Source organism: Pteropus vampyrus, unplaced genomic scaffold, assembly GCF_000151845.1.
Source record: "Pteropus vampyrus isolate Shadow unplaced genomic scaffold, Pvam_2.0 Scaffold301, whole genome shotgun sequence".
Classification (NCBI taxonomy): Eukaryota; Metazoa; Chordata; class Mammalia; order Chiroptera; family Pteropodidae; genus Pteropus; species Pteropus vampyrus.
Genome location: NW_011889082.1, coordinates 91,800 through 119,037, shown reverse-complemented (window position 1 = coordinate 119,037; position 27,238 = coordinate 91,800). Strand labels below are relative to the sequence as shown.

Below are 27,238 nucleotides of genomic sequence, written 5' to 3'. Positions count from 1 at the left end.
AGATCAAACTTGGAGAAATTATCAACACAGTATATACTTCTACAAATCAAATAAGTAGCAATATCAAAAATACATATTTATGTACTTCAAAACTGGCTAGGATATTTTTCAAATAAAAACAGGTATAAAGAGGTCTAAGTGCATTTTGGCTTTATTGGCCCTAAGAGGCAGCAAGGTGTATTAGGAATAGTTGCCATTCAGCTGTTTCACCTTGTGAACTGTTTTGAAGGCATTCACTCAAAGTGAAATACCTTGCACCATGATGTGTGGGTACTCTTTTGGAGAGTACTTTCCTTTCTCTCCTTTCCTTGGAGAGAATGAGCAGTGGGTCGCCTTCTGACTGAAAGACAGTTTCTTCTTCTGTCCTTCCTATCCCTATCTTCCAACAAAAGAACACCTTTCTGAGCCTTTCATGATTTTCTTTGCCAAGGGAAATGATTTAAAACTACTGAATATGCTGAAGCTCAATATTTACCAAATAAGAGGTGATTAGTTTCTGTAGAATTCAGATGCACAATCTCATTCCACTGCAAAAAGGATTCTAGTTAAAGTAAACTAACATTTCCATGCTAAGTTCTTTTTTCATATAACCCATTAAAATAGCAGTTATATCCACATGAGCCATCTAGGTCTTTTAACAGTAATTTTTTTTTAAAGAAGACTTTAAAATGCTGTGTAGACTTGAAATAACCCTCTGAATATGAGGATACAGGATAACATAATTAATAAAGATCTTTTTTTCTGTTAAAGATACTAACTAGGATATTAAAAAGTATTTCAGCAACATTGTAAGGCAAAAATTAATCAAGTCAGCAAACTAGTGAAAAGAAACAGAAACAAACAATATAGGTTCCTGAGTCAGCAGGCTGGTTTATGGGCTCCCTCAGTGGTAGCCTTTTAGGAACCCTATGCTAATTTGCATCTGCTAAACTGTGGAAAGGAATATTTCATGCAACAATCATTGTTAGGTCTGACACAGTGCACATTTTAATAATTATTTTGAAATCACAATTCTTTACACTTTCCCTGAATATGCAGTACTGTGCTTACCTACATTCAAATTCTGTAGGAAATGATCATATACTCAAAAAAAAACCTAGTACTTTAATCTTAGCAGCACTTATTAACAGCCATGAATAATTAGTTAACCATTTCTGGCATTAAAATAATCTCAGAATATTTAAACATGCCCAGAGACTAGTGAGCATCTTGTTACTGACCTTGCATAATATTAAAGTTTTATAATGCTAAAAAAAAAAAAGAATTGTTTACATATAAAGGTATAACCCAAAGGTAAAAAGAAAACCATGATCATTACTGAAAAAGAGTTACAACGTCCTTCCTAAAGGGGGAAAAAAAAAACACCACAGGGAACTATTTGTGTTTCAACCAATGTCTTTCCTCAACACTTGAGATTTTGCTTTTTTTTTCCCTGTAATTTCTAGATCAGTTTCAAATTGACCACAGCGACAGAAATATGCCTGTACAGTCATCCCTCATAATCTACATGGGATAGGTTCCAGAACCCTCCTCAAATACCAAAATCTGTGGACGCTCAAGTCTCTTATGTAAAATGTTATAGTATTCATATATAACCTCTCATATACTTTAAATCATCTCTAGATTACTTATAATACAATGTAAATGCTATGTAAATAGTTGTTACACTGTATCGTTTAGGGAATAATGACAAGGACAAAAGTCTGTACGTGTCAGCAAAAACATCATTTTTTTCCCCCCCACATATTTCTGACCCACAGTTGAATCTGTGGACGCAGAACCTGTGGATATGGAGGACCATATTTTGAAAATTCACTGAGGTATTACTATCTCTAACTTTTCCTCCACAACTGTGCTACTCAAGGTATAAACACTGCAAACTATATACCACTTGACAAACTCAGAAATCATCTGGCCTCACGGATAAATATGGTAACAGCCAGACACTGAAGCACTTGAGGCTAGAAATATATGGTTTCTACAAAGTCAGAAAAAGTAATGGCTCCAGTGTCCATGCATGTCACAGTCAGCATGTTATCATTCAGCTCTGGCTGCAGCCCTGATATTTGCGTGAGCCCAGTTTTTAAAGAGTCACAAATTAGGCAGGCAATATGAAGAGCATGATTAATAAATCACATTGTACATATCACACAAGCAGCTGCAAGAAAAATCCCGCCCCCCCATGCACACTTAACTATGCTCTTGCTGTTCAAATGGATCAAAGTGCAAAGTTTTAAATTTTTACTATGACTTTTCTTTAAAAATATTTTTGGCCTATGCTTACTAAACTCAAAATTTATCCAACTTTTTACATTTCTGAATGGAAAAAAGAAAGCTAACAAAATTTACCACCAGACCCTTCCACTGCTGGAGTCAAGAACCCATCGGAGGCACTGCTGTGATAAGCCTCACATGCTACACAGCCATCTTCAAAATGAAAAGCACCTTTAAGCCCTAGGACTGCCATTGTGCAGGATCTGAACCCCGACAGCTATAGGTGCAGTGATCTCATTCTAGTACAAGCCACAACCTCAAGTCTCAGGAAAGCCAGCTCTGCTAGTGATTAAGTTAGTTACTGAGAAACCAATTTGTTCATATGGCTGGAAAACAGACAAAAATAAGGACCTAGTGCATCAATAAAATTGTGCCCTAAAGAATTAACCTTGGATAACAAAACTCCTACAAAACAGAGTATATAAACTGCTCAGCAGCTCACAACCCACCCCTCACTCCAGGCTTGTCCTTCCCAAGAATAGCCACCATAGAAACTCAGTCCTCTGAGGAAGGACGGAAGGAAGTCATGTACTTGCAGAAACAACATTCTGAACCAAAAAGAACCTGTGAAAACCCAGAGGGGACTATAGCTGGAAAAATGCTCCTCTTCTCAAATTGGTAAGATGAAGAGGGGGAAAGATATGTTTCAGAAGGAAACAAGCATTGAAAACCACCTCAGAAAAGCATCACAATGGTGAATCTCAGTGACCACTAGGCAGAAGGACAAGAGTCACTATCTTAGCACAGGTATCCACATCAGGGGTCCTGGGCTTCACTACAGAGATGCAAAGCATACTCTCGAGGCTGCCTGAAGAAGCACAGCTCTCAGCAAAGGCAGGGACCTCAAACGCCCAAGGGTTCTTCCCCAGTCCTTACTGTAAAAGCTTTCTAATGACCTATAGTTAGGTATCAAGGGGAATCATTACTCCAGTGAATGGTATTTTATGCTCCATCCACTAATACAATAAATGGTCTTGGGCTTTAACTGGAAATGTCATTTGTCTCATTAACAATGGTCTTAAAGTACCTTCAACATCTTTCATGATCCTAAGGGAACAACTACTAAGTGGTTTGTTGGCTTTTGTCCTTAAGGTCATATAAAATGACATGTTAGTGTAGTGGCAGTATCCACATGTGCTTTAAGGCCAGGAAACTGGCATTTTCAAGTGTCAAAAAGGCCATGCATCACTACCCCACAGTGTAACCATTATAATGCTTGGCCCTGAAGAGTGTTAGCCCACAAAGCTCTTTGACAATATGCTTATTAAAGTCCATTGACTTACATTACAAATATCAATGTAGCATAGGGAGAAATCGCGTCACATGACATATCCCACTGGGCATGTACTCAGAGCTCATCCACAAAATTAAAACACAAAGAGGTCGTAGGTGCACACCCAAGCAGACGGAAATGTCCAGTCTGGGAACTTCTCTTTCAGAGTATCCAGCTGGGAGGATTTCTTGTCTTCCCCAGAAAAATAGTGGGCAGCAATGGCCACAGTGACTATTCCCTCAGGCTGTTCCTCCAAGACCTGGCAGAGAAAATTAGTTAGTTCTCTAGTTCTGTGAAGGCAGAATACTGATCCCAAGTATTCGATTCCTGCCTAATACCACTTAGGAACCTGATCGGTGATACCAGCAATGCTGGGAAATACCAACCTGTACTTCTATCCAGAACTGCCATGCAGAAGCCTGGAGTCCATGGGAGTAAAATACAAAGTAGTCTCCTCCTCTACTCGTGACTGGGGTGCCATTGCCAAGAGACCACTGAGAGAGCGTTGATCCTTTGTGAGTTCGAACGTAAAATGACATATGGCTTGGTCCTGTAACATAAGAGGAAAGATCATCAGTTAAAACAATCTTTAAAAAAGTATCAACGAGAAAAGCAATCCACCACCCAAACCAGACTATGAAGTTCATGCCTTTTATCACTTTAAAGACACTGCAAACTTAATGGAGGCTTGCCAGTTTGGACTTACGGTGTGTATTAATGAAGATAAGTAATGAGGTGCGGCAGAAAAGGCACAGATTTTACAGGGAGAGAACCTGGGTTTAAGTCTTGGCCCTGTCATTTAAACATACAAGAACCTAGCACTCAAGCCTTTCCTCAGAAGTATAGAGAATAAGCTGCTTATAATCAAGAGATAACTGCAAAAACTAACGAAAGAATGGACACCAAGGATTTAAAAATATCCAAATATATTACTAAAACAAATATTGAGGTGAGGGTAGAAGACTAATGCACAAATGCTGCATGTAACACTGAGAGGGAAAGAGGAAAATACAATAAGCAAACTGCTGTATAGGCTAAGAGAGTTAAAGAATGCCACTAAATCCTGAGACACAAATAGTAAAAGGTTAAATAACAGGTGATCACAACAAAAATATAAACCTTCTTAAAGGCCAGAAAATATTTTTTTAATTAAAGAGCAAAGACAACACTTCACAGAAAAAAGCAATTTAACAAATAAAACAATTATAAAACACTGTGACAAAGTTCAGACCAAATGCATCAGTCATAAAAATAAATGTGAATAGACCTAGCTCATCCACTAAAAGAAAAAAGTTTTCACCTTGGCTTACAAAGCCAGACCTAACCATATGTTATAGTCAAGAAACAAATTCAGAAAGGGTAAAACTAAAGGTTTGAACAAAAATATTTCAGGCAAGTGGACACAATTTTAAAAAGGCCTCTTTGATAATCAGAAAAAAATAGAATTCAAGACAAAAAGCATTAAAAGTAAAAAGAAAATATAATACTAAAAACTGTAATTCACGATGATATAAAAATTGTGAGTCTACGGCCATGCCACCCCGAACGTGTCCGATCTCGTCTGATCTCAGAAGCTAAGCAGTTTCGGGCCTGGTTAGTACTTGGATGGGAGAACACCTAGGAAGACCAGGTGCTGTAGGCATTAAAAAAATATAAAAAATAAAAAAATTGTGAATTTTCTGCATCAACATAGCAACAACTTCATGAAGCAAAACTACAGGAGATAGAAGATGGATATACATGCACATACAAATAAGAGACTATAATATTCCACTCAGTATAAGACATCAATTGAACAAAAAAAAACAATAAAAAAGACCTAAACGAAATGATAAGTGAAATAGTAATACAGAATATATCTTAAGCGGGCATGAAACATTCATTAAAATATTGGATTACAAAGGAAATATCGAAGTTCTATAAAATAGAAATATTACAAATAACACTAGTCATAATTCAATAAAACCTGAAATTACCAATAGCAAAACAAAACAGCCTATCGGGAAATAAAAGTTCTTCTATTTAAAAGACTCGTGGGTGAATGAGGAAACAAAAATTACAGAAAAATTTTAAAATAAAGAATACACTACATGTCAAATTAGTGGATACATACAAAGTGATAAGAGGAGAATCCATAGCAATAAATGTTTTTTCAGTAAAATAATAAAATGACAAATAAAAAGGACAGCAAAATAAAAATGACAAGTAAAAAAGGACAGCAAAATAAAAAGTTAGGAAATATTACAGCTAAAGCAAAAATCAATGAAATAGAGAGTAGAACAAAACAGACCTTACAAACTGAAAGTCTTATTTTTTTTTAATTAACAAGATTAACTAACTTGATTAAGAAAGAGGCAGAGGGGAAGGGAAGTGGAGCAAACCAAAGTATACAAAAAAGAAATAAGAAAAATCGGCAGAAGAAATTTGTAAATCACATGTGGCTACTTTGCAGACCTCAATACTAATAAATCAAACCAGATGAAATGGATACTTTTCTAGGAAAATACAGATGACCAAAACTCAATACAGAAGTTTAAGGCTTAAGCAGATCAATTTCCCTAGAAAAAGTTATTAAGAAACTACCCAACAAAATAAGCACCAGGCCCATGTGGTTTCAGAGATGAATTTAAACCAATTTTTCAACCAAATAGTTCCAATGCTCCATAAAATGTTCCTAAAGCACTGAAAATTAAGGAAAACCTGGCTGTTTTCAGGATGTATCACATTTATGATGCTTTTACATTTATAATGTATAACATTGATACTTAAATCTGATAGAGTACCCCACCTCCCAAAAAAACCCACACATGGGCCAATACCATGCATGAGTATTGATGCAAAATTTCTGAATAAAATACTAGCAAACATCCAACATCACATTAAGAAAATAATAGGCCCGCCCTGATGGAATACACCATATTAAAATATTCAAGGAAGAAAAATCCCGTGATTATAGATAGCTAAAAAAAAAAAAAAAAAAGCCTTTAACAAAATTAAAAACCAATCCTTACAAATACATTCAAGAAATGACAGTTGATGAATGCTTCCTTAACATGACTGTAAGGCTAGAATCTTACAATAGAGACCTCTGTACTGATATCAAGAACAAGGCAAGAATACTACTGTCTCAACAACTGTTCTACACTATGCTAGAAGTATTAGCCATTCAGACAAATCAAAGAGAGGCCTAAGAATTGGTAAGGAAGAAATAAAAACTATATTTGCATATGCTATGCAGTAGTCAATAAGCTTTACTTGAAGCCTGCTTTTGTATGGCTCTCAGGCTAAGGGTGTTTTTTATGTTCTTAAAGAGTGGTTAAAAAAGAATCTACAACAGAGGCACATAGCAAAGCCTAAAATATTTACCATCTGGCCCTTGAAAGTTTAGCAATTACTGGTATCCCTGGAAAACCCTAGAGTATCACAATTAAAAAATAAAAGATTCGGTGAGGCAGCAAGATGTAAAATTGACATACAGAAATCACTTGCCTTCATACATACAAAATAAAACCACTCAGAAGACATACTGGTAGAGAAAACCCCAATTATAACAGCAACAAAAACTAGATGAGGAAAATTTTGTAACACTCTTGAAAGACACAAAAGTTGATATGAACAAATGAAAAGGCATTGCCATTTTGTAGACAGGCTGACTCAACATCATGTCAAGTTCTCTTTAATTTATAAACTTATTGTTATATTCCTCAAAATACCAATTAGCAATAAGTTTAATATTAGAGTTAATATAAAGTTCACATGGAAAAACAAATATGCAAAAATAGCAAAGAAAACACTGAAAAAACCTACAAAGGATCTTAACCCCCCTAATTATAAAGCTTCTATAATTTAAAGTGTGGTAACTGGTACACAAACAGACCTACACATATACAATTTTTTTTCCTGATTTTTTTTGAGATTTCTTGAACCTTGATCTCACACCATACACAAGAATTAATTCAAGGTGGATCATAGGCCATAAAAAGCTAAAGTTATACAGTTTCTAGAAAAAAAAAAAACTACCTTTGTGACCTCTGGATAGGCAACGTCCTTTGGAAAGGACATATAAAACACTAATCCTGTGAGAAAAAAGAACTGATAAATTAGATTTCAGAAAAATTTAAAACTTTCACACATCAAAAGATAACCATTAAGAAAACAAATGGGTAAGAAAATCCTGATAACACATAAATCTGAGAAAGGATTTTTATCTGAAACACAAACCACAAGTCAATAAGCCCAGTTTTTAAAAGGGAGAAAGACATGAAGAAACAAAGCAAGATATATGGTCAATAAGCACTTGGAAAAGTGTTCCACATCATTAATTATTAGAGAAATGCAAGCGAGACTACTAAACACCCACTAGAAATGTTAAAAATATAAACAGCAGCCAATACCGGTGAGAATGTAGAACAACTGGAACTCTCATATATTATTGGTAGGAGTGAAAAATGGAACAAAGTATTTTAAACAAAAAATGTACCAAAAAAAGTAAACATAGCCTTACTGCCTACTAATGCCAGGCCAAATGCTGTAAAGGATCTGACAATGAACCTAAAACCTCCTTAAAAATCATAATTGGCTTCCATTTCTTTTAGAAACATTATAAGCTCTCAAATTGTTGATCACTATAATAAATTTGAGTGGGGCAAAACCCACATGCAACTTACTAAAAAGTTTAAGTGAAAGGGAAAAGAAAAAGACCCTGTTCTATACTTACTACTGCTTCAAAAGTCAACTTTATAGAATCCCAGGGAGGGAAGAACTGGGAATACTATTTTTTAAAGTGTCTGCACTACCCCTGAAGTTTTATAGTGTTATTTGAAAGTGAACTTACTGCAAGCTCTAAGTCAACTACTAAAAATAATTTTAAGAAGTATCAATTGATAGCACCTAACAATGTTAAAATAGGTGAAGCTAAAACTGAAGGAGAAATAGATAAATTCACTATTATAGTTGGAGACTTCAACACTATCAGTAACTGACAAATTCAGCAGGCAGAAAATAAGTAAGGATATAGTTGAACCAAACACCACCAAAAAACTAAATCTAATCGACATTCATAGAATCTTCATCCAACAACAGCGGAATACACATTCTTTTCAAAGTCACATAGAACAATCACGGAGACCACATCCCATAACATAAAACAAAGTTTAACAAATTTTAGAACAAATCATATAGTGTATGCTCTCAGTCCACAATGAAATTGAACTAGAAATCAATAATGAAAAATAGCAGGAAAAACCCAAAGTATTTGAAGACCAAAAACACACTTCTAAGTAACAAATGAGTCAAAACAGTCTCGAAACACTTAAAAATAAGTTGAACTAAATTAAAATGAAAATACACTTAAAATTTGTGAGATGGAGCGAAAGTAGTGCTTAGAGGGAAAAATATAGCATTGGAAACATACTAAATATAACATTAAGAAAGAATCTAAAATCAGTCTAAACTCCCACTTTAGTAAACTAGAAAAACAAGAGCAAATTAATACAAACTAAGCAGAAAATAAATACAGCAGATCCTCAAATAACTTCATATTGTTCAGCATTTCATTTTAACACTGATAAAATAAAAAATGGATTCCTGGCTGGGGCCATTGTCTGTGTGGAGTTTGTATGTTCTCCCCATGTCTACATGGGATTTCTCCAGGTCCTCCGGTTTCCTCCACATTCCAGAGATGTGCACCTTAGCTTAACTGACTTGTCTAAATTGTCCCAGCATGAATGAGTATTGGGGGTGTGTGTGTGAGTTCACCCTGCAATGGAATGGCATCCTGTCCAGGTTTGGTTCTGGGCTTGTTCCCTGAGCTGCTCAGATGAACTCTGGCCACCCACCACCCTGACTGGAATAAGCAGTTTGGAAAATACTTATTTTGTTTTTATTAATCTTTCTTAAGTGTGTATATAGCTCACATTTATTTCAATGTTTAATATTATAAGTCTTTAGAAATATGGTGGTATTTTTGTAACTTAACGCTTGTTAGCCTATGGTAAAACTCGTTTTCTTATACATTATTGATTTAAGTCAGTTCCAAGAACCCATCCACAACATTGAGGACTTAACTGTAATTAAAGTGAGAGCAGAAATCAATGAAATTAAAACAGGAAGTTAACAGAGAAAATGGGATAAAAAACTGGTTCTTTGAAAAGATCAATAAAATCGATAAGCCTCTACCCAGGCTAAATAAGAGAAAAAAGAGAAGACATAAATTACTAATCTCAGAAATGAAAGAAGATATCACTACAGATTCCATGGACAGTAAAAGGATAATAAAAAAATATTATGAACAACTCTCTGCCTGCAAACTGGATAACCCAGATGAAAGGGATCAATTCCTTCAAAGGCACAATCTGCCAAAAGCCACACAAGAAAAAAGATAATCTGAATAGCCCTATTAGAAAAATTGAATCAATAATTAATGACCTTCCAAAACAGAAAAAACCAGGCCCAGATGGGTTCATTGGTGAATTCTACCAAACATTTAAGGAAGAAATTTATACCAAATTCTCTGCAATCTTCAGAAGACAGAAGCAGAGAGAATACTTCCAAACTAATTCTATGAGGCCAGTATTACACTAATACCAAAACCACACACAGATATTACAAGAAAACTAGTATCTCTCATGAACATCGATGTAAAAATACTCAACATATGAGCAAATCCAACAATGTATAAAAAAAGAATTATATGCTACGACCAAGTGGGACTTATTCCAGTTATATAAGATTAGTTCAACTTTGAAAATCAATTAATGTAATCCATTATATCAATGGGCTAAAGAAATAATGTGATATTAATGAAGAAATAAAACTGAAGATGACATGATCATATATGTAGGATATTCAAAAGAATCAACAAAAAAAACTGTAACAATTATAGCCAGACTGCAGAATACAAGGTTAAAAGTCAATTGCTTTCCTATATATACTATTAATGAACAATACCATTTACATTAATACCCCCAGAAATGAAATACTCAGGCATAAATCTAAGAGATATACAGATCTATATGAAGAAAACTACAAAACTCTGATGAAAAAAGAGCTCAAACAAGACATACACAGACATTCTACGTCATGAATAGGAAGTCAATATTGTTATGATGTCATTTTCCCCAACTTAATCTAAAGAGTCAATGCAATTCCAATCAAAATCCCAGAAAGTTATTTTGTGGACATCAACTAACTGACATGTGGAAAGACAAAGGACAAGCAATATACTGAAGAAGAATAAAGTTGGAGGACTGATAACCCAATGTTGAGGCTTACTGTATAGCCACAGTGATCAGAGCAATGCTGTAATGGCAAAAAAAAAAAAAAAACCAGAGAGATAACCAGAACAGAATAGAAAGCCCAGAAATAAACTCACACAATATAATCAACTGATGTTTGACAAAGACACAAGCAATTCAATGGTAACAGATAATAAGATAGTCTTCAGCGAATGGTACCGAAACAACTAGAAATCCACATGCAAAAAAAAAAAAAAAATCTAAACCTAGACCTTATACCTTTCACAAATAATAAGTTAAAATGTAAACCTACATGTAAAACACAAAAACATCTAGGAGATAACACTGGAGAAAAGCCAGATCCCTTGGGTTTCACGATGATTTTTAGATACAATATCAAAAGCATGATCTATGAAATAAAAATTAATTATGTTGGGTTTCATTAAATTGAAAAACGCTATTAAAAGAATGAAAGGACAGACAGACTGGGAGGAAATATTTGCAGAGCACTTAATAAACGACTTATATACACAAAGGACTCCTAAGTCTCAACAATAAATAAACAAACAACCCGATTAATAGACAAAAGATCAGAATAGACACTTCACCAAAGAAGACATACCGATGGCAAATAAGCATATGAAAAGATGCTAAATATCATATACTAGGGAACTGCAAATTAAAACAACGAGATAGCACTACATATCTCCCAGAATGGCTAAAATCCTAAATATTAACAGCACCAAAAGCTGGTGAGAAGACAGAGCAACAGGAACTCTCATTCACTACTGGTAGAAAAGCAAAATAGTACAACCACTTTGGAAGACAGTTTGGCAGCTTCTTACAAAGGTATATATAGGCTTACCATACAAGCTAGCAATTGTGCTTCTAGATATTTATCCAAATGAGTTGAAGACGTTATGTTCACACAAAAACCTGCACACAAATGTTTATAGCAGCTTTATTCATAGTTGCCAAGAACCAGAAGCAACCATGTTCTTCAGTAGGTGAATGGATAAACAAACTGGTACATTTATAATGTTATTCAGCAATAAAAAGAAATGAATTATCAAGCTACTAAAATACATGAAGGTACCTTGAGTGCATATCGCTCAATGAGAGAAGCCAATCTAAGAAAGCTACAATCTGTATGATTCCAGCTATATGACATTCTGGAAAAGGCAAAATAGTGGAGGCAGTACAAAGATCAGTGGCTGCTGGGAGAAGTGGGAGGAGAGAGGGATGAATAATAAGTGGAGCACAGCGGGGTTTTTAGGGCAGTGACTCAATTCTGTATGAAACTGAATAGGCGGACACATTTGTCAAAACCCACGTAATTATACAGAGTGAACTGAACTTAATGTAAACTAAAGACTTTAGTTAATAATAATGTATCGGTATTGGCTCATCATTAATAAGAAACGTACCACACTAATGCAAGATGTTAACAGAGAAGCTGAGGAGGAAGGGAGATATGGAAACTACTTTATGCTCAATTTTCCTGTAAACCTAAAACTGCTCTAAAATATAAAGGCTGTTAAATTTTCTTTAAAAAATCATAACCAGCTTGAATTGCTTTTAGAAACACCAAGTTGCTGGTCACTGTTACAAAGTTGAGGAAAAAACATACATGATTAAAAATTTTAAGAACTGAAGGCAAGAAGAAAAAACTGTCATATGACTTACCTATTGCTTCGAAGGTCAGTTTTATAGAATCCCAGGGTGTCTGTTCTTTGGATATAAGCTTGAAATGAGCAAGAGTTCTTGGAGAAACCTCTGGGGCAGGAAGATACCAATTTTTCCTATTTGGAAAGGAATTCGGTGTTCAATATTTCAATAATATTTAGGATGCTTTATTACTTAATAGCTCTCTACAACTCATGGAAGTCTTCGAGAAATATGAAACACATTTTGAGGTGTGAAAAGAAACTCGATAAACAATGCCAGTGCCTCTGAAGCCCAGGTTATTACATAATAAAACCCTCCTAAAATTAAGAATAAAAGATCCTAGATGATCTTGATTCTACTACCTGTCCTATTTCTTCTCATCTAATTCTTCACTGCCAAACCATAAAAATACCCCAGAAATAAAAGAAACAGTTTGAACTTGATGCTTAACTGCTATTATATTAGATCACTTAAGAGGGCCACCTTTTCTAGCTACTTAGATTTCTATTGGAAAGGCTACCTAAATTTAAAAAAAAGCAAAACTACACTTCTGATTTACTTATCCCACTAAAAAATAAAACAAACAAAAAAACCCAGAACTTTTGTAGTAATAGAAAAAAATAGTATAAATGTCACTTGACTTCTGTGTTAACCAGTTTAAGTGAAGTAATGATATAGTGATAAGACTTGAGAACAAACCAACCTCCAGCTAAAGCAGAAAAGTAGTGAACCAACCTGATTAGAAAGTGCACTGGAAGATACCATGGGAAACCACAGAGGGGTGCATTCTCCTCACAGTGAGCTCGGATGGTATCGTTGATCTCCGGAACATGAGGTGTTATGTGAGACATTCCGGTGTAATCAAATCCATTGATCCATATTCCAGAGTCCCGTTTAACTACGTTGCCATCCAAGCCATGAAATGTTCTAGTCATATGCTGAAAAGAACTAAACTAATGAGAAAACTACTGTTTCACTCCTTCACCCACACCTCCACCCCAGCTTAACAAAAATGAGTAAGTCTGACAACACCAAGAAATGATATGGCTGTGGAGCAATAGGAACCCTCATATACTGCTGGCGGGAGTATATGCTGGCACAATCACTTTCGGAAACTGTTTAGCATTATCTAATAAAGTTAACATGCACCTTCAAGCCAGCAATTCTACTCCTAAATATGTACCTTAGAGAAACTCCTGCAAGGTGCAAGAGTGCTGATTCGACATTGTCCATTTTAGCAAAAACTGGGAACCCAAATGTTCATTAATAGTAGAATGGGCAAACTGGGGCATCATCCTACAACAAATATCTATTCAACAATGAAAATAATGTGCTAAATTGACACAGATCAACATGGAAGATTTTCATATGCTATTGGGCAAAGGAATATTTATGGTATGGCTTTACCTGTAAGAAGTTCAAAAATAGGCAAAACTATATGTTGTTGTTTAGAGATTTACACATATGTGTAAAATAAAGAAAAGGTAGTGATTAACTCCAAACTTTAAGACAGGGGCTGAGTAGTTCTTTGGAGGCTGGGGAGAGGGAGAGGTTTTCAAGAAGGGACATTTGGGTTTCCTTAGGTACTGCTAATGTTCTTTCTTTTAAACTCAATGGATATGCAAATGATTATTTTATTATTTCTTACAAATATATTTAAATTTCATCAAAAAAAATGAAAACCTATTTCACATTTAAAAGACATGAACACTAAAACTCCTTTTAGATAAGGACTTAAAAACAAATACATCCTAAGATAAATATACATACACAGACATTTTTTCTTTCTGTATGTTTCATGAAGCTAATTGTTTCATGTGCAGAGAAAAACAGGAACCACAGCTCACCACTAGATGACAGACTTGTGCCTAACAGAATTCTATGAAAGGCCACCATGTTCCATCTAGAATATATTAATAGCAGAAATCAGCCTGAAGAATGAAAACAGGAAAAGAAAAAGGACTGCATAGGGCAGGGGTCGGGTATACCACAGCCCACAGGCCAAATGGCCCACTACCATTTTTATAAATGAAGCTTTATTGGAACATGGCCACACTCATTTGTTTAGGTATTGTCTATGGCTGCCTCCAATCTGTAAAACCAGTAGCTGTGACAGAAACCATATGGCTGGCAGATCTTAAAATATTTGTTATCTGGACTTTTACAGAAAAGTTCACCAACTTCTGGCACGAAGGAAGAAGTGAGCCCCAAAATCAATGAGAACAAGAGTTTTTAAAAATAAAAATCTAGCATTTCCTAAATACTACTCATGTGATTATAAAAATTAGCAAGACACTATGTCGTACACCTAAAACTAATGTATGTCAACTATAATTAAAAATAAATTTAAAAAAAATTAGCAAGTCACTGGAAACATTAAATCTCCTAAAAACTAGCTGTTCTTCACTAAAGGTTTTGCAAATTTTAAAATTTGCCACATAAAATGTATCAACTGTGTCTTCCAGGATAATAAACAAAGAAGAGTCAGCCCTTTTTCGAAATCTCCTGATATTTAAATTCAGATGTTATTCAAATCCTTGAATAATTACTGAGGTTACAACTCTTGGCTTTTCTGTTTGGCCACTCCACAACCTCTAACAGAGAAGATGACTGGAAGTAAGGCAACTTAGTCCTTTTTCCTGCTTTATAGTACTAACTCTAAAAAGTTTGCAGAAAAACTTGAAATTTAAGAAAGTTCTAAATCTCATTTAATTAATCCATTTCTAAGTATTATATTTTTATTATCACATATGCTTTGAGCATTACCTAAGATCAATTCTACTAGCATTTTAAAATATCAGGAGTTCAGATTTTTACTTAGCCTGCTGACATTTTTACAACCTATACTTATAAAAGTTCATTATTCCATGATACATATTTGCTCTTATTTTTCCAAGTATGTGCCTTTTTACACTTTGACCAGTAATAAAAACAGGCAGCTTATTTCCAATTCGGTCTATTGGGAGAAGTGTGTGTAGCTGGATAAACATGCTTCTTGATGGTCAGGCTTTTCCTCACCGACTTACAAAACAGTTGAGTACAACTAAATTAAGTCAACAGTAGAAAAGTCAGTTTTCCTGTTGACTAGTGAAGCTCAAAACACAGAAAACTTTCCTGTCTAGAATCTCAAATAGCTCACGCAAAATTGCTCTTACCTGAAGAAACACTCTCTTTGGCTTTGGACTGGCAGGATTGGAGCTATACGGGAAAAAAGTTCCACTGCAAACAAGGAGGAATGTAATTGTACATACCAAAGTTAAAGTCAGCATGGTTTTTTTTGTGCTTTTGGCAAGGTAGATGAAGTTAATCTAAAACACACACACAAAAATAGAAACATTACCATTGGCAAAAAGGTGATTTTAACTGACAATTTTATAACCCAACAAATAATGGGGAAAATTTATCTGCATGTACTAACATACTCCAACACCCAGTAAACAAAGCACTAATTATAAGGGATTTTTATCACAAGTCAAAACCTAGATAAATGAGAGATGCCACCATTTGCCATGATGATGCCTTTTCAACAGGCAGCCAGACAAGACGGAAAAAGGAAACTCAGACAGTGTGTCTGCTCAGCTGAAAAGAGACTATAGAATATTGATCCATCAACAAACCATGAACTTATTTTCTTTCCTTTTCTATGAATGTGCTCTTAACACTGCATAGCGGACTATTTAATTACCAAAACATCATGACATCAGGCTTTTATTAAAGAACCAGAGGTAAGCTTTTAGGTATAAGAAGGCCTATTTCGATAAAATTCAAATTTCATTCAATGCTTTTATAATGTGCCACATATGCACTGTGGTTCAATTCTCCACTACCCAAGGAGGATGGGCTCACTCTTTTAATAACCCATCATCTTTAACACTGCTACACAGAAGAAAATAAAAAGAATGATAACCCACAGCATCAAAGAGCGGCAGAGCTATTTCACATAATGAAAATTAAATGAGGTTTTAAAGTATTCCAAGAGGCACTCTCCAAGAGCTTTCCTAATAAAATATAATTTAGAAGATAATATACTTTAATATTCTTTCTTATGGTTTCCAAGATGTAATGCTTTGGAATCATTTTTAATTTCCACAGCGAATTTTCAAGAGTTCATTTTGAAACCTTCCATTTCAGTTGTGCCCCACATTTGAAATGCCCCACATTTTGATCATCTTTTATGAGCACAATAGCTTTCATTATTGACTATGATTTAAATACACTGGGCCGGCGGGGAGAGTTCAGTTTATGACGTAGCTGACTCTAGATTAGAACCTAATCTACATATGACAGAACTCCACCATGTGCTTTAATCTTAACAACAGAAACCTATTTAACATGTACAGAGGATTTAAAGGCTTAATATCAAAACCAAAATAAGTAAACCCTGAAGGCAACAAAGAACATTTTAGAATTTTCCATCCATCCTTGCGAATACCAGTTAAGATTTAATCATTATATTAAAGGTAAAATGGCTGGAATGCTCAGATTTCTTTTAGGACTAGTACAGCTGACCTCTAACAATATTGTGCATAGACTTCCATCGATAATGCTGACCATGCATGTGGTATTCTTACCTGCTGTCTCTAGATCCTAACCTCCACACAAGCTGCCCTTTACTATATGAATATCATCTCCATGGATGGAGGAAAGAACTATAATAAAGTCATAACTACTTTTTCTATTTGGTCCCCTAGCCTCAAATCTCAGAGCGTGCCTGTAGGTATTCAGTAAGTACTTCTTATTCTCAGGATTCCAATGAAAAGAGCCACACAACACAGACCTGCCTCTCCTGGAGGGGTCGGAGTCCTGAGTCCCAGAGAGTGCTGATACCATGCCAAGGGTAGGACCCTGCCTGGACCTCGCTCTTACAAACAGAGCTCTGGCTGTCAACTCTGCATCATGTCTTTCCTTCCCTCTGGAGAGTCCCACGGAAAAGAAGAAGGGAGGACAAAGGTAGGACTCTCCCTCTAAGGGCAGAACATAGATAAAGCAAAATGACAAGCCTGTGATATGCCTTCATTACTTGCTAAATTAAAGGCATTTTGGGTATCATAGTGTACGTCACTCAAGGAGACAAACTCAATTAATGAATTTTGCTGTGCTAGCAGCGAGGTAGTTGATAATGAAAAAAGCCTCATCATAATTAGTCTTCCCTCACTAGCTCTAATAGCAGTAATAAACTATGTATTTATTAACATTGGCCTCTAATTAGTAAGTTCAAAACACACTATTCAGAATCATTCTAAAAATTTACTACCAAGCAAACTCTACCAATTCTCACTTGGTATGCATTCTACAAATTCACATTCTGATAGTTTGAAAAGTTATTTGAAAAGGTATAATCAGAAGATTTGGGAAGATGAGGAGGCAAAAAGAACCACCACAAAAACCCCATTTTACATTTTCTTACTATTCTGAATCCATAATATGCACACCCATTCACTATTTCTTTTGCTTAAGACTATCTCAATAAATTATAAGCAACACCATTTCATAGAATAGTATGGCTAAACTCATGACATATTTATATAAAAAAATGGAGAAGAAAATTTTTTTTTAAAGTTTTTTTCCTTACAAAATAGGAGGAGAGGATCATTGTACAACCAGCCAAAATGGAAGCCAGCACAACATCAGGTGGGATTTCCGAGCCACTTCTCCCAAGGATAGGGGTAAACATCTCAAATACCGCCCAGATGAGGTACAATGCATAAAGATAAGGAACAAACATCCCCAGGAGATAAAAGGCAATAAATTTTCCTTGGGCACCTAGGGAAAAAGAAAGAAAACACACATCTCTGAAATTCTACAGTCAGATACAAATTTTTATAGTACCAGTATACTTTCGCACCTAACAGAAATTAGGTTAGATGTGACTCTTGCTCTTTTGGTACATGTTATCTAGTGACACAGAACTCTTTCACTCAGAGAAGGTAAAGTACAAATAAGAATTATACAAAATACATAAGTAATGTATTAGTATGTGTTCATAAATGTGAGAATGGAATAGGGCATAAGGTATGAGATAAAAATCTGTGTGATCTGAAAACTAAAAACAACAACAACAACAACAACAATTTAGAAAGCCTACCCAAAAAGATCAAAAAAAGAAATAGTCCCTGGAAGCCTTATCTTATATATTTTAAGGTATTTTCCTATTTGTATGTAAACCAAGAATACCCTACCATGCTGCTTAAAGTCCTTGTGCACGCAAAGCTTTGTGAGCAAAGGAAACGCCACCCAGACAGCACTAATAAATGCTGAGCAAAGTCCTTGATAAGTGAGAACTGTAAGGGAACCACAATGCACAAACAGCGAGATGTCAAAAAATACTTCTCCCAGGTAGTGGTCATTGGCATTCTGAAATAAAGAAAAAAACACAAGTTGTCTTATTTATGGGCCATTTATGAAGATATTCTATTGTAATATAATTTCTACTGCTCTGAAGAGCTACATTTTGTTTTAAGCAGGGTCTATACTTTAAATACTGACAAAGCTACCTCCTATCATGTAGCAATAAATTCAAACTGCTAAACAGGAAAGGGGAATTTAATAAGATGGGGTAAAAACACCATTACTCATACATACTCTGTGCTTTTCCTCCACCGGGCTATAAGTAACCTTTGGAAATGTTCTAAAATAGAAGAAAGAAGCCTCCTAAAACATTCACCTCTGTAAGCTCCTCTACTTAAGCAACTTACAAAGAATTATCGAGCACACTAGAAAAATGGCCTGTGTAGAACAGTACCATCGTACAACAACTCTTTAGCATTTACATTGTATTAGTTATAAGTAATCTAGAGATGATTTAAAGTATATGGGAAGATGTACATAGGTTATGTGCAACTAGTATGCCGATTTATATAAAGGACTTGAATGTGCGAGGATTTTGGTGTCTGAGGAGATCTGGGAACCAATTTCCCAGGGATACTGGAGGATGTGGTATAAGCTGCTGCAGCACCAGCAACGGCACACCTGGAAAAAGTGCAGGACCCTTAGAGCACATAGCCGTCTAGGGTTTTGCATGATTCCTGAGTGTTTTCTATGGCCAACTGATCTTGTAGTGCGACTCTGCCTCCCGGCCTGGACTTCTAGAATTTTCACATTATAAAATTTGATGAATATTTTTTGAGCTTTGAAGTCTGAGTATTCCTGTGTAGCACCTTGAGCTCTTCAGAAGAAAATTGCCATATGAACTTAATAAATTTTAACATCTGAACTAGAGGTTTTATTAAAGAAAACATGAAAGATATTTCAGTGCGGAAAAACTAAAATGGAATAGATATACTTTATTCTCTTCTCTGCCTTCTCACTTCTGTGTATAGTCCAGGGCATGTTTGTTTTAAGGAACCCCACTACTTCAAGAATTCAAAACAAGAACATGTTTTCAAAATAAATCAAAATTCATTTGATTGTTCACAAACCCCCGTGAACAATGAAAGACAGGCTATAGTAAAATACTTAAGATGTTCGACAGTGTTAATCAAGAGGCATGATCTTTAAAAATGAGGACAATAATTCTTAGGATTCAATCTGAAGCTGAATGTCACTCAGATATTTAATTACAAAGATCTCAGCAATGAAGACTGTAATAACTGAAAATATGTTTGACATTAAGTTCCCAGATTGTACCCAAAGATGAAACAAACATCCCTCAAATCCGGTTCCCTTCTCCCTATCTCTGTTGATCCCTCCCACTTCCACTCATTCCAATCCATTCTATACATTGTTATGGGTTTTTGTACTAAATTACAAATTGTCTCACTCATTATCCTGCTTTGAAAATTTTAATGGTGGCCCCATTAATTTTTAGGGTCATGCTCCAACTTTACCCTGCCCTACTTTTCCAGTTATTGTGCTGTCACCTTGTCTTTACCACACTGAATTCTTTACTGACTGTGATCCAAACACATCTTGTACATTACCACCTTCGACTGCCCATCAACCTGTTCTCTATGTGACACACTTCTACTTGTGCTTCAAAATCCCAGTTCAAATGTCACCACCTCCCTCATGAAGCCTTCCTGATTTCCATAAACAAAGTTCCTCTCTCCTGGCCCTATATTCCTATAGCACTTTATATGTCACTCTATTTCGCTTCATCCCAATGTACTGTAACCACTATGGTTTCCCCATTTTTCCAAATGAAACTGTGAGCTCCTCAAAGAAAGAGATCACATCCTTATGAATCTCTGTATCACCAGGCCTTAACATGGTATTCAAAGAACATTTGTGAAATGAAAATAAAACACATTACTCTTTCCATTGTGCTTTCAGCCCAAAGTTTTATGATTGGACAACTGAAATTAGTCAAAGTAAATGGAATTTTACTAAGCATTCCTGTCTCTACCTGCCATCCCCTCCCACCCACCCGCCACATCAACAATAATCAGCCACACTCTGGTGACATTCTGTTGCACTGAGAATAAGCATGTGAAATTGAGCCTCACGGTGTAATTCTTTTGGAAACTGAAGCCATTAAGATACAAGTATGAGCTCAACCATTAATGGATGGCTAACCTCTAAGAATCTTTCTTTAATAAGCACTGCAAACATGGAAGGGCTCCTCAGATCATCTCCCAACATTAACTGAAACTGCGACTCAGGTACCAGAGACATCCTTGTGAAAGGATGCTGGAGTTTAGTCTTCTATGTCTCCCTTCTAATCCCTAGCAGGACAAACTGAAAAAAACAGCTGTGTACTGGCTGTCTGGAAAAATAACAGAGCTAAGAAAGGTTTTCCCTTTAACTCACTTAGAAAATCAGAAACCATGGCTTACTCTCTCACTGTTAATTTATTTTCAGTCCCATTATTTCAACCCGAATTCTAATTGTATTTTTACCAAATAAATGTACAGAGTTGAAACCATAACAATATGGCAATATTGTCTAAATCAGCATAAATCATTCTGGAACCCTATCTCCCCTTTTTCCCATACCAACGTGCCTTTAACCCCCATACCATATATGCATGTTGTCAGAATCTACATCAGCAACACATAGATTTTCAAAAATGAAGGAAACTGAAGGGAAAACTTTAAATTCAGCTTTAAGTGCAACATTCTTTCAGGCAGCAAATACTTATGCATTGTAATGCTATGTGTCAGACACCGCCTATGCACAGGGAATAACGAACAAAATAATACCTGCCCTCATGGAGTTTACAATCCAGTGGAGAACAGTTATTCAAATATAAATAACTGGGTGAGCCCAGGGAGGGCTGGTGACTCAAAAGAATAGTTACAAAAACTGAGGCAGATTCAGCAGAGGCCCAAAGGCTGTGCTAACAAGTTTTGCTGTTACCACCCCAAACACTATTTACAGCTTTATAATCTCATTCGAAATCTTTAAGAAAACCCTCAGAATAAGAAGCCTTTCAGAAATTTAACACGGTTCTGGGAGCCAGTTTTCTATAACCATGTCAAACAATTTTTGATAGCTCAAAAGGCCAAATATAGTGATGCACTGCATAATGACATTTCAGTCACTGACAGACCACATATACGATGGTGGTCCCATAACATTACAATGGAGCTGAAAATTCCTGTTGCCTTGAGACAGTCAGTCACAACACATTGCTCACCTGTTTGTGGTGATGTTGATGTGAACAAACCTACTGCACAGTCAGTCTATAAAAGTATAGAACATACAATTACAGAAGTAGATTTTACCATACAGGTTTATATAAGTACACTCTGTGACATTCACACAATGATGAAATCGCTTATGATGAAAATGCATTTCTCAGAAAGTATCCCCATTGTTAGGCAGTGCATGACTGTACAATGAATCCCACTTGAATTTGTCTTTAATCCTTGAAGGCAGCAAAAAGAAATCAATAAGCCTAACACTTACCACGTAATAAAATCTTTTTGCGAGGGTATGTATGAATATTATTTTGGCTATAGCTGCAGTTCCATAAAGACAAACGGAGACATAGAAGTGGTTATACCATGAGAGAGACTGTCCAATCAGAGAGATGAACACTGCTATGATGAGAACAGTCACCAGGCTAGTGAACCAGCTTATCAGAGTGATGCCAAGTCCACAGAAGAAGTCCTTTGTGTAGTTAGCAGCTAATGAAGAGAAAACACAAAGTAGAAATCACCATCTTTATTGAACAATTTCATAACGAGTAAGTAGAGTTAAAGGGGCAAAAGTTAAAACAGAAAATTCACCACTGTAACTGAAAGGTATCAAAATGTCCTAGGGGTAAGTTTTGTTAAATATTAGAGCAGGGAAGGTATCAATGAATAATACTTAGGTAACATTTACTGAGAGTCTGTGGGTAATAAAGAACCAAAAAAATAAGTCTTCCAGGAATAGTTCAGATATATTCCTGACTGGGAAAGTGGGCAGTCTTAATCTTCATCACCTTTGGGATGTTTTGTGTATTGAAATGTTTAAATTGCTGCTAAACATTTTATCTTCTAACAGCACATACCAACCTAGGTTATAAAACATTTCAAGTGAAAGAGACCAATTTAAGCAGAAGCAGTTCATTCATACTTCAGAATAGTATGCTATTGGTCTGCAGTGTGGACAAGATGTTGTAATGGGATTTTTCACTAAAAGTCAATCTGTACAAACCATTTTTCAATAGCTCCTATGTGGTACTTCTATGGAGTACGTAAAGTACATAAAAATTGCCTGCTTCATCAAGACTAAAAGTATTATGAGCATATTAATCTGCTATTCATTTAGAAATTTCTTAAAGTATAAATCAAATATGATTTTTATTCAGGCTTTTAACTTCTTGGAAAGATAAGCAAACTGACTAAAAATCTTCAGCCAAATTCTATATCTATGCTAGTATTGCAGTTTTAGGGGAAAATACTTACTTTTATGTTTGGGCTGCAACAATTTTTTGCCCAGGTACAAAACAACAGCCATTACCACCATGTAGTTAATGATTGAGCCAACACGAGATGGGTAGGCAATGACAAACAGGCCGAGTATATCAAAGAAGACCATGTTCCCGTGTTGATACTTAGAAGAAGAAACCAACATATCAGATGTAGCTAGATATTTAAGAACTGCTAAAATGTTGTCACCTATTAGTAAAGAAAAGAAAGATAACAAAGTTGAACAAACCATCCACTGTTTGAGTAAAGAAATACCTAGAAAGAATATGAAGAGAAATAGCTTTCTACCATCCTATTGCTCTCCCTGACTTTTCTTACCAAATTTCTCATATAAGGCCCATGCCCCTACTCCGTTTCCTCCCCACGTAGAAGTTCAGCCAACTGGCCTTCATTCTTTCCCTCCTATTGGAACTAGTCTGTGATCAATTGTACCCTCACTGTTGACAAACCCAACGGCTGTTTCTTAGTTCTTATTCATTTAATATATATTTAATTTAGCAGACCCTGCTCTAGACACCAAAAATTCAGTGGTGAAGTAAGAGACAAAGGCCTCTCATGAAGCTGAAAGACACCAAACAAGTTATTACACATGTGTTATGAATAAGGAATGTCAATTACAGTTCGGTAAAAAAATTAATAAGGAGAACTATTAGAGTCCCCTGGGAACATGTCATGGGAGATTAATGCATTTGAGAAGGCAGGGAAGCAACCCTGAGGAAGTGATATTTATCACTAAAAGATGAATAGGAGCTAGCTACAATGGCAGAGACTGTCCAGACTAAGGGAACTGTGTAGATAAAGGCCCTGAAGAGGGAAAGTTCCAAATACAGAAACGAAAGTCATGAATGAGGAGAGAGATGATTCAGAAATGAAGCTGGAGAGCAAGGAGAGTCATTAGCAGGCAGAACCCAACACTTTAGAGGTTTATAATAAATATTTGTTATATCAATGAGTGAATGAATTTGACCTTTAACATAGCAGCAATAAGAAGACTTGCATGATTGGCATTTCTTCCTGCTTCTCATCTCATCCTTGACTTTCTCTTCTTTTCACTTAAGACACCAACCACACTGTCTTACCATGAGATTTCTTTCATGACTTCTCTGTCTGTCTTAAAATGTGTTTCCCCAAAGCTCAGGTTTAGTCCTTAACTTTGCTTCCCTCTTCCAAAACACATTTCCATTTTCTATACTTTTGTGGTATCCTCTATGCTTTTAATTCCCAAACCCATATACCAAGTTTGACTAAGAGCTCTAACACTACATCTATATTTTCATCTGGTTGGGTCACAGATCCCATCCATGTTATATGTCTGACAGAATTCATAGTCTCCTCCCCTCTCCATTACTGAGGCTTTATACTTTGCAATCATCTTTGCTGCCATCCATCTGATTCATCCCGTCTATCTAACCTGTCAAGTCTTGCTGAATTTACATCTAATTATCTAATGTTCCATCCCTCCCCTTTCGTTTCTATCTTTCGTCAACACCACAGTCTAGGCTCTCCCCGCTCTCCATCATCCACTCCACACAGCATTAACAGACTAACAGCATTTAAACCATCATTCATTCAAGTACTCAGGCCTTTAATGATTCCTTATTTCTGCAGCAGCATCTTGCTGCTTTTTAAAGCCTTCTACAAATTACCCCATACACTCCTACTTCATTTCCCTCTATTTCTGAAAATACAAATTCCATTTAGATTGTAGTCTGACAATTCTATTCAACAGCACACGCACACACACACACACCCCCCACACAGACACAGAAACACACCCTACGTATGCTGTGCTCTTACTTGGAACATCCTCTCCACTTGGCCAAACCCTACCAACTCTTTAAGGCTCAGAATCAGATTTACCTCCCCTGATTACTCCAGATCCCCCTGGAAAGCACTTTAACTCCTTTGCCCCTGTGTTGTCCTGACACCTGTCCTATAATCCTCTCAATTACCCTCACTACCCAATCTTGATTTCTATACCTGGGCAAGCTGCCCAAATGTGTTGGTGCCCCCTCCAAGGTATAGCTTCCATTTTAGCTACACTCTCATCGCTCAGCAATCTTACCATAACCCTGGCTCAACTCCTTTCCAATTCCTCACAATGAACAATCTATGGTCTTAATTGCTAAACTAGATTTCAAGGCTAAAATGCAAGCCCTCTTATCCCTAACTCCAAAGCCCCCACTCATTCACACCACATGCTGCCTCCCTAATGCACAGGCCACAGAATATTTATAGGTTTATAGGTCATCCCTTATATTCTATCTTACCATATATGAAAAGTCTAAATTAGAATACCAACCTGCTCTCTGAATGGAATCTGTTAGAATTCTGTCCGCTGTGTCATACTTGGTGTGATAAATATATCCATTCTCAATAAAAGCTAAGTCTATTCCTAAGACATACAGGGAAAAAAAAAAGTCATTTTGCTTTAAAGATCAACTTTGCTTTAGGCCTATTTGTTTAATATATTAAATTCCTAAAAGACAAAATGTCAAAGCAGTGGCATGATTGCTTTGTCACATTTATGGATGAATGATGTAAATTCTCTTCCAAATTCTATAGCTATGGTACATAATTCAATACATAATGACTGAGGAAGTATACTACTACACAGGGAAGCATTACAAGTCACATGCCAAGGAGTAGGAATATTGAGACTGGGAGGTCATCAAAACTTTGCCATCTACATACTTGCCAAGCCAGAGCCAAATTTTAACTTCAAATAAGCTGTACAAGCCACCGAGGGTGTGGGCAAAGCAAAATAACAATGAAAATCAAAGTCCCCTGAAGGATCTATTACCATCTTTTGGGAATGAACTGCTAAATAGTTCTCCTCTGTTCTTCTGTCACACTGTGGGGTAAGATGACATGTTCTAGAAAAGGCAAGTATTTAAACCAGAGTGGAGTTTAAAAGAAAAGGAAAATATCAGGAATTTAGTTTCAATGAGTCAGAATACAGAGCACTCACATACACAATTTGCTCTCAGAAAATGCTGTTTACTCACAAACTTCCAAAAAGTAAAATCTGACTTTGATTAAGCATTGTCACACTATAGCCCATAACAACTGACAAAATACCTGGAATGTTCCCAAAATCCCTGTAGATACGGAAGTCAGTATCTGAAGGAATGATTCCACTCTGAAAAACCTCCTGAGCCACCACAGAAGCAAAAGGGTGTTTAGCTGCTGAAACATAAGCTTGGACCAACCAAGGATTTTCAGGACCTGAAATGAAACATGACAATATAAAGTTAATCTGGTAATTTTTAAAACATATTGATTTTTTAACACACCTAAAATTGTTACTGTGGTGGTCTGGAAAGAAAGGTCCAGTGTTTTGGGGTTTTTTTTCAATTTTTTTTCTGTATTTTCCAACATTTCTCTGATAAATGTTTAACTTTTAGAATAAAAATAACGTTTCAGAAAACAAAATTATTTTTAATTATAAAATAATAGCACTTAAAAGTTTAATTTAAAAATTTTTAAATCACTCAAAAGTCCATCATCCTAAGATAACTATTATCATTTTTGTATCTTCAAGTTTCTTTAAAATGTATGAATGTGTGTATGTAGCTGTACTCATAGGGTATACATACTCTGTACATTAGTCTTTCATTTAACATTGTATTAAATGCGTTTTCCTACATTGCTAGATATTACAGTGGTCATTTTAATTAACTACATAACATTTCACTGACTATATCATAAAGTTCCTTATTACTATTGATTATAATCTTTTTAATCATTATTAATAATTCTGCACTAATACCTTCATGTATACATGGTTTTTTTCAAATATGGGAGTTTTTTCTTTAGGATAGGAAGACAAATTGTATTACTGTTTCCAATTACTCACTCCTCCCTCTCATGTAACTTGTAATGAAATGCCTTCCTGTGGGAGTACCACATATACTTTCTCACCCTAT

General features: G+C 35.8%; 1 protein-coding gene and 1 pseudogene across 1 annotated transcript in view; one reads left to right on the top strand and one right to left on the bottom strand.

Moving 5' to 3' along the window:
* Window positions 1–129: 129 nt before the first annotated feature.
* Window positions 130–27,238, bottom strand: part of ERMP1 (endoplasmic reticulum metallopeptidase 1) — a 43,118-nt gene continuing 16,009 nt past the window's right edge. Inside the window, exons 5-15 of the mRNA XM_011376637.2 lie at window positions 26,391–26,537; window positions 25,612–25,704; window positions 23,286–23,498; window positions 22,300–22,520; window positions 18,630–18,804; window positions 18,023–18,213; window positions 15,606–15,758; window positions 13,186–13,388; window positions 12,469–12,584; window positions 3,934–4,097; window positions 130–3,806 (exon numbers count right to left, since the gene is read on the bottom strand). Of these exons, the coding sequence (XP_011374939.1) occupies window positions 3,642–3,806; window positions 3,934–4,097; window positions 12,469–12,584; window positions 13,186–13,388; window positions 15,606–15,758; window positions 18,023–18,213; window positions 18,630–18,804; window positions 22,300–22,520; window positions 23,286–23,498; window positions 25,612–25,704; window positions 26,391–26,537 (1,841 nt within the window). The 3' untranslated portion in view covers window positions 130–3,641. The remainder of the gene's footprint in view (window positions 3,807–3,933; window positions 4,098–12,468; window positions 12,585–13,185; window positions 13,389–15,605; window positions 15,759–18,022; window positions 18,214–18,629; window positions 18,805–22,299; window positions 22,521–23,285; window positions 23,499–25,611; window positions 25,705–26,390; window positions 26,538–27,238) is intronic.
* On the top strand, window positions 5,071–5,189 carry LOC111730120 (annotated as a pseudogene).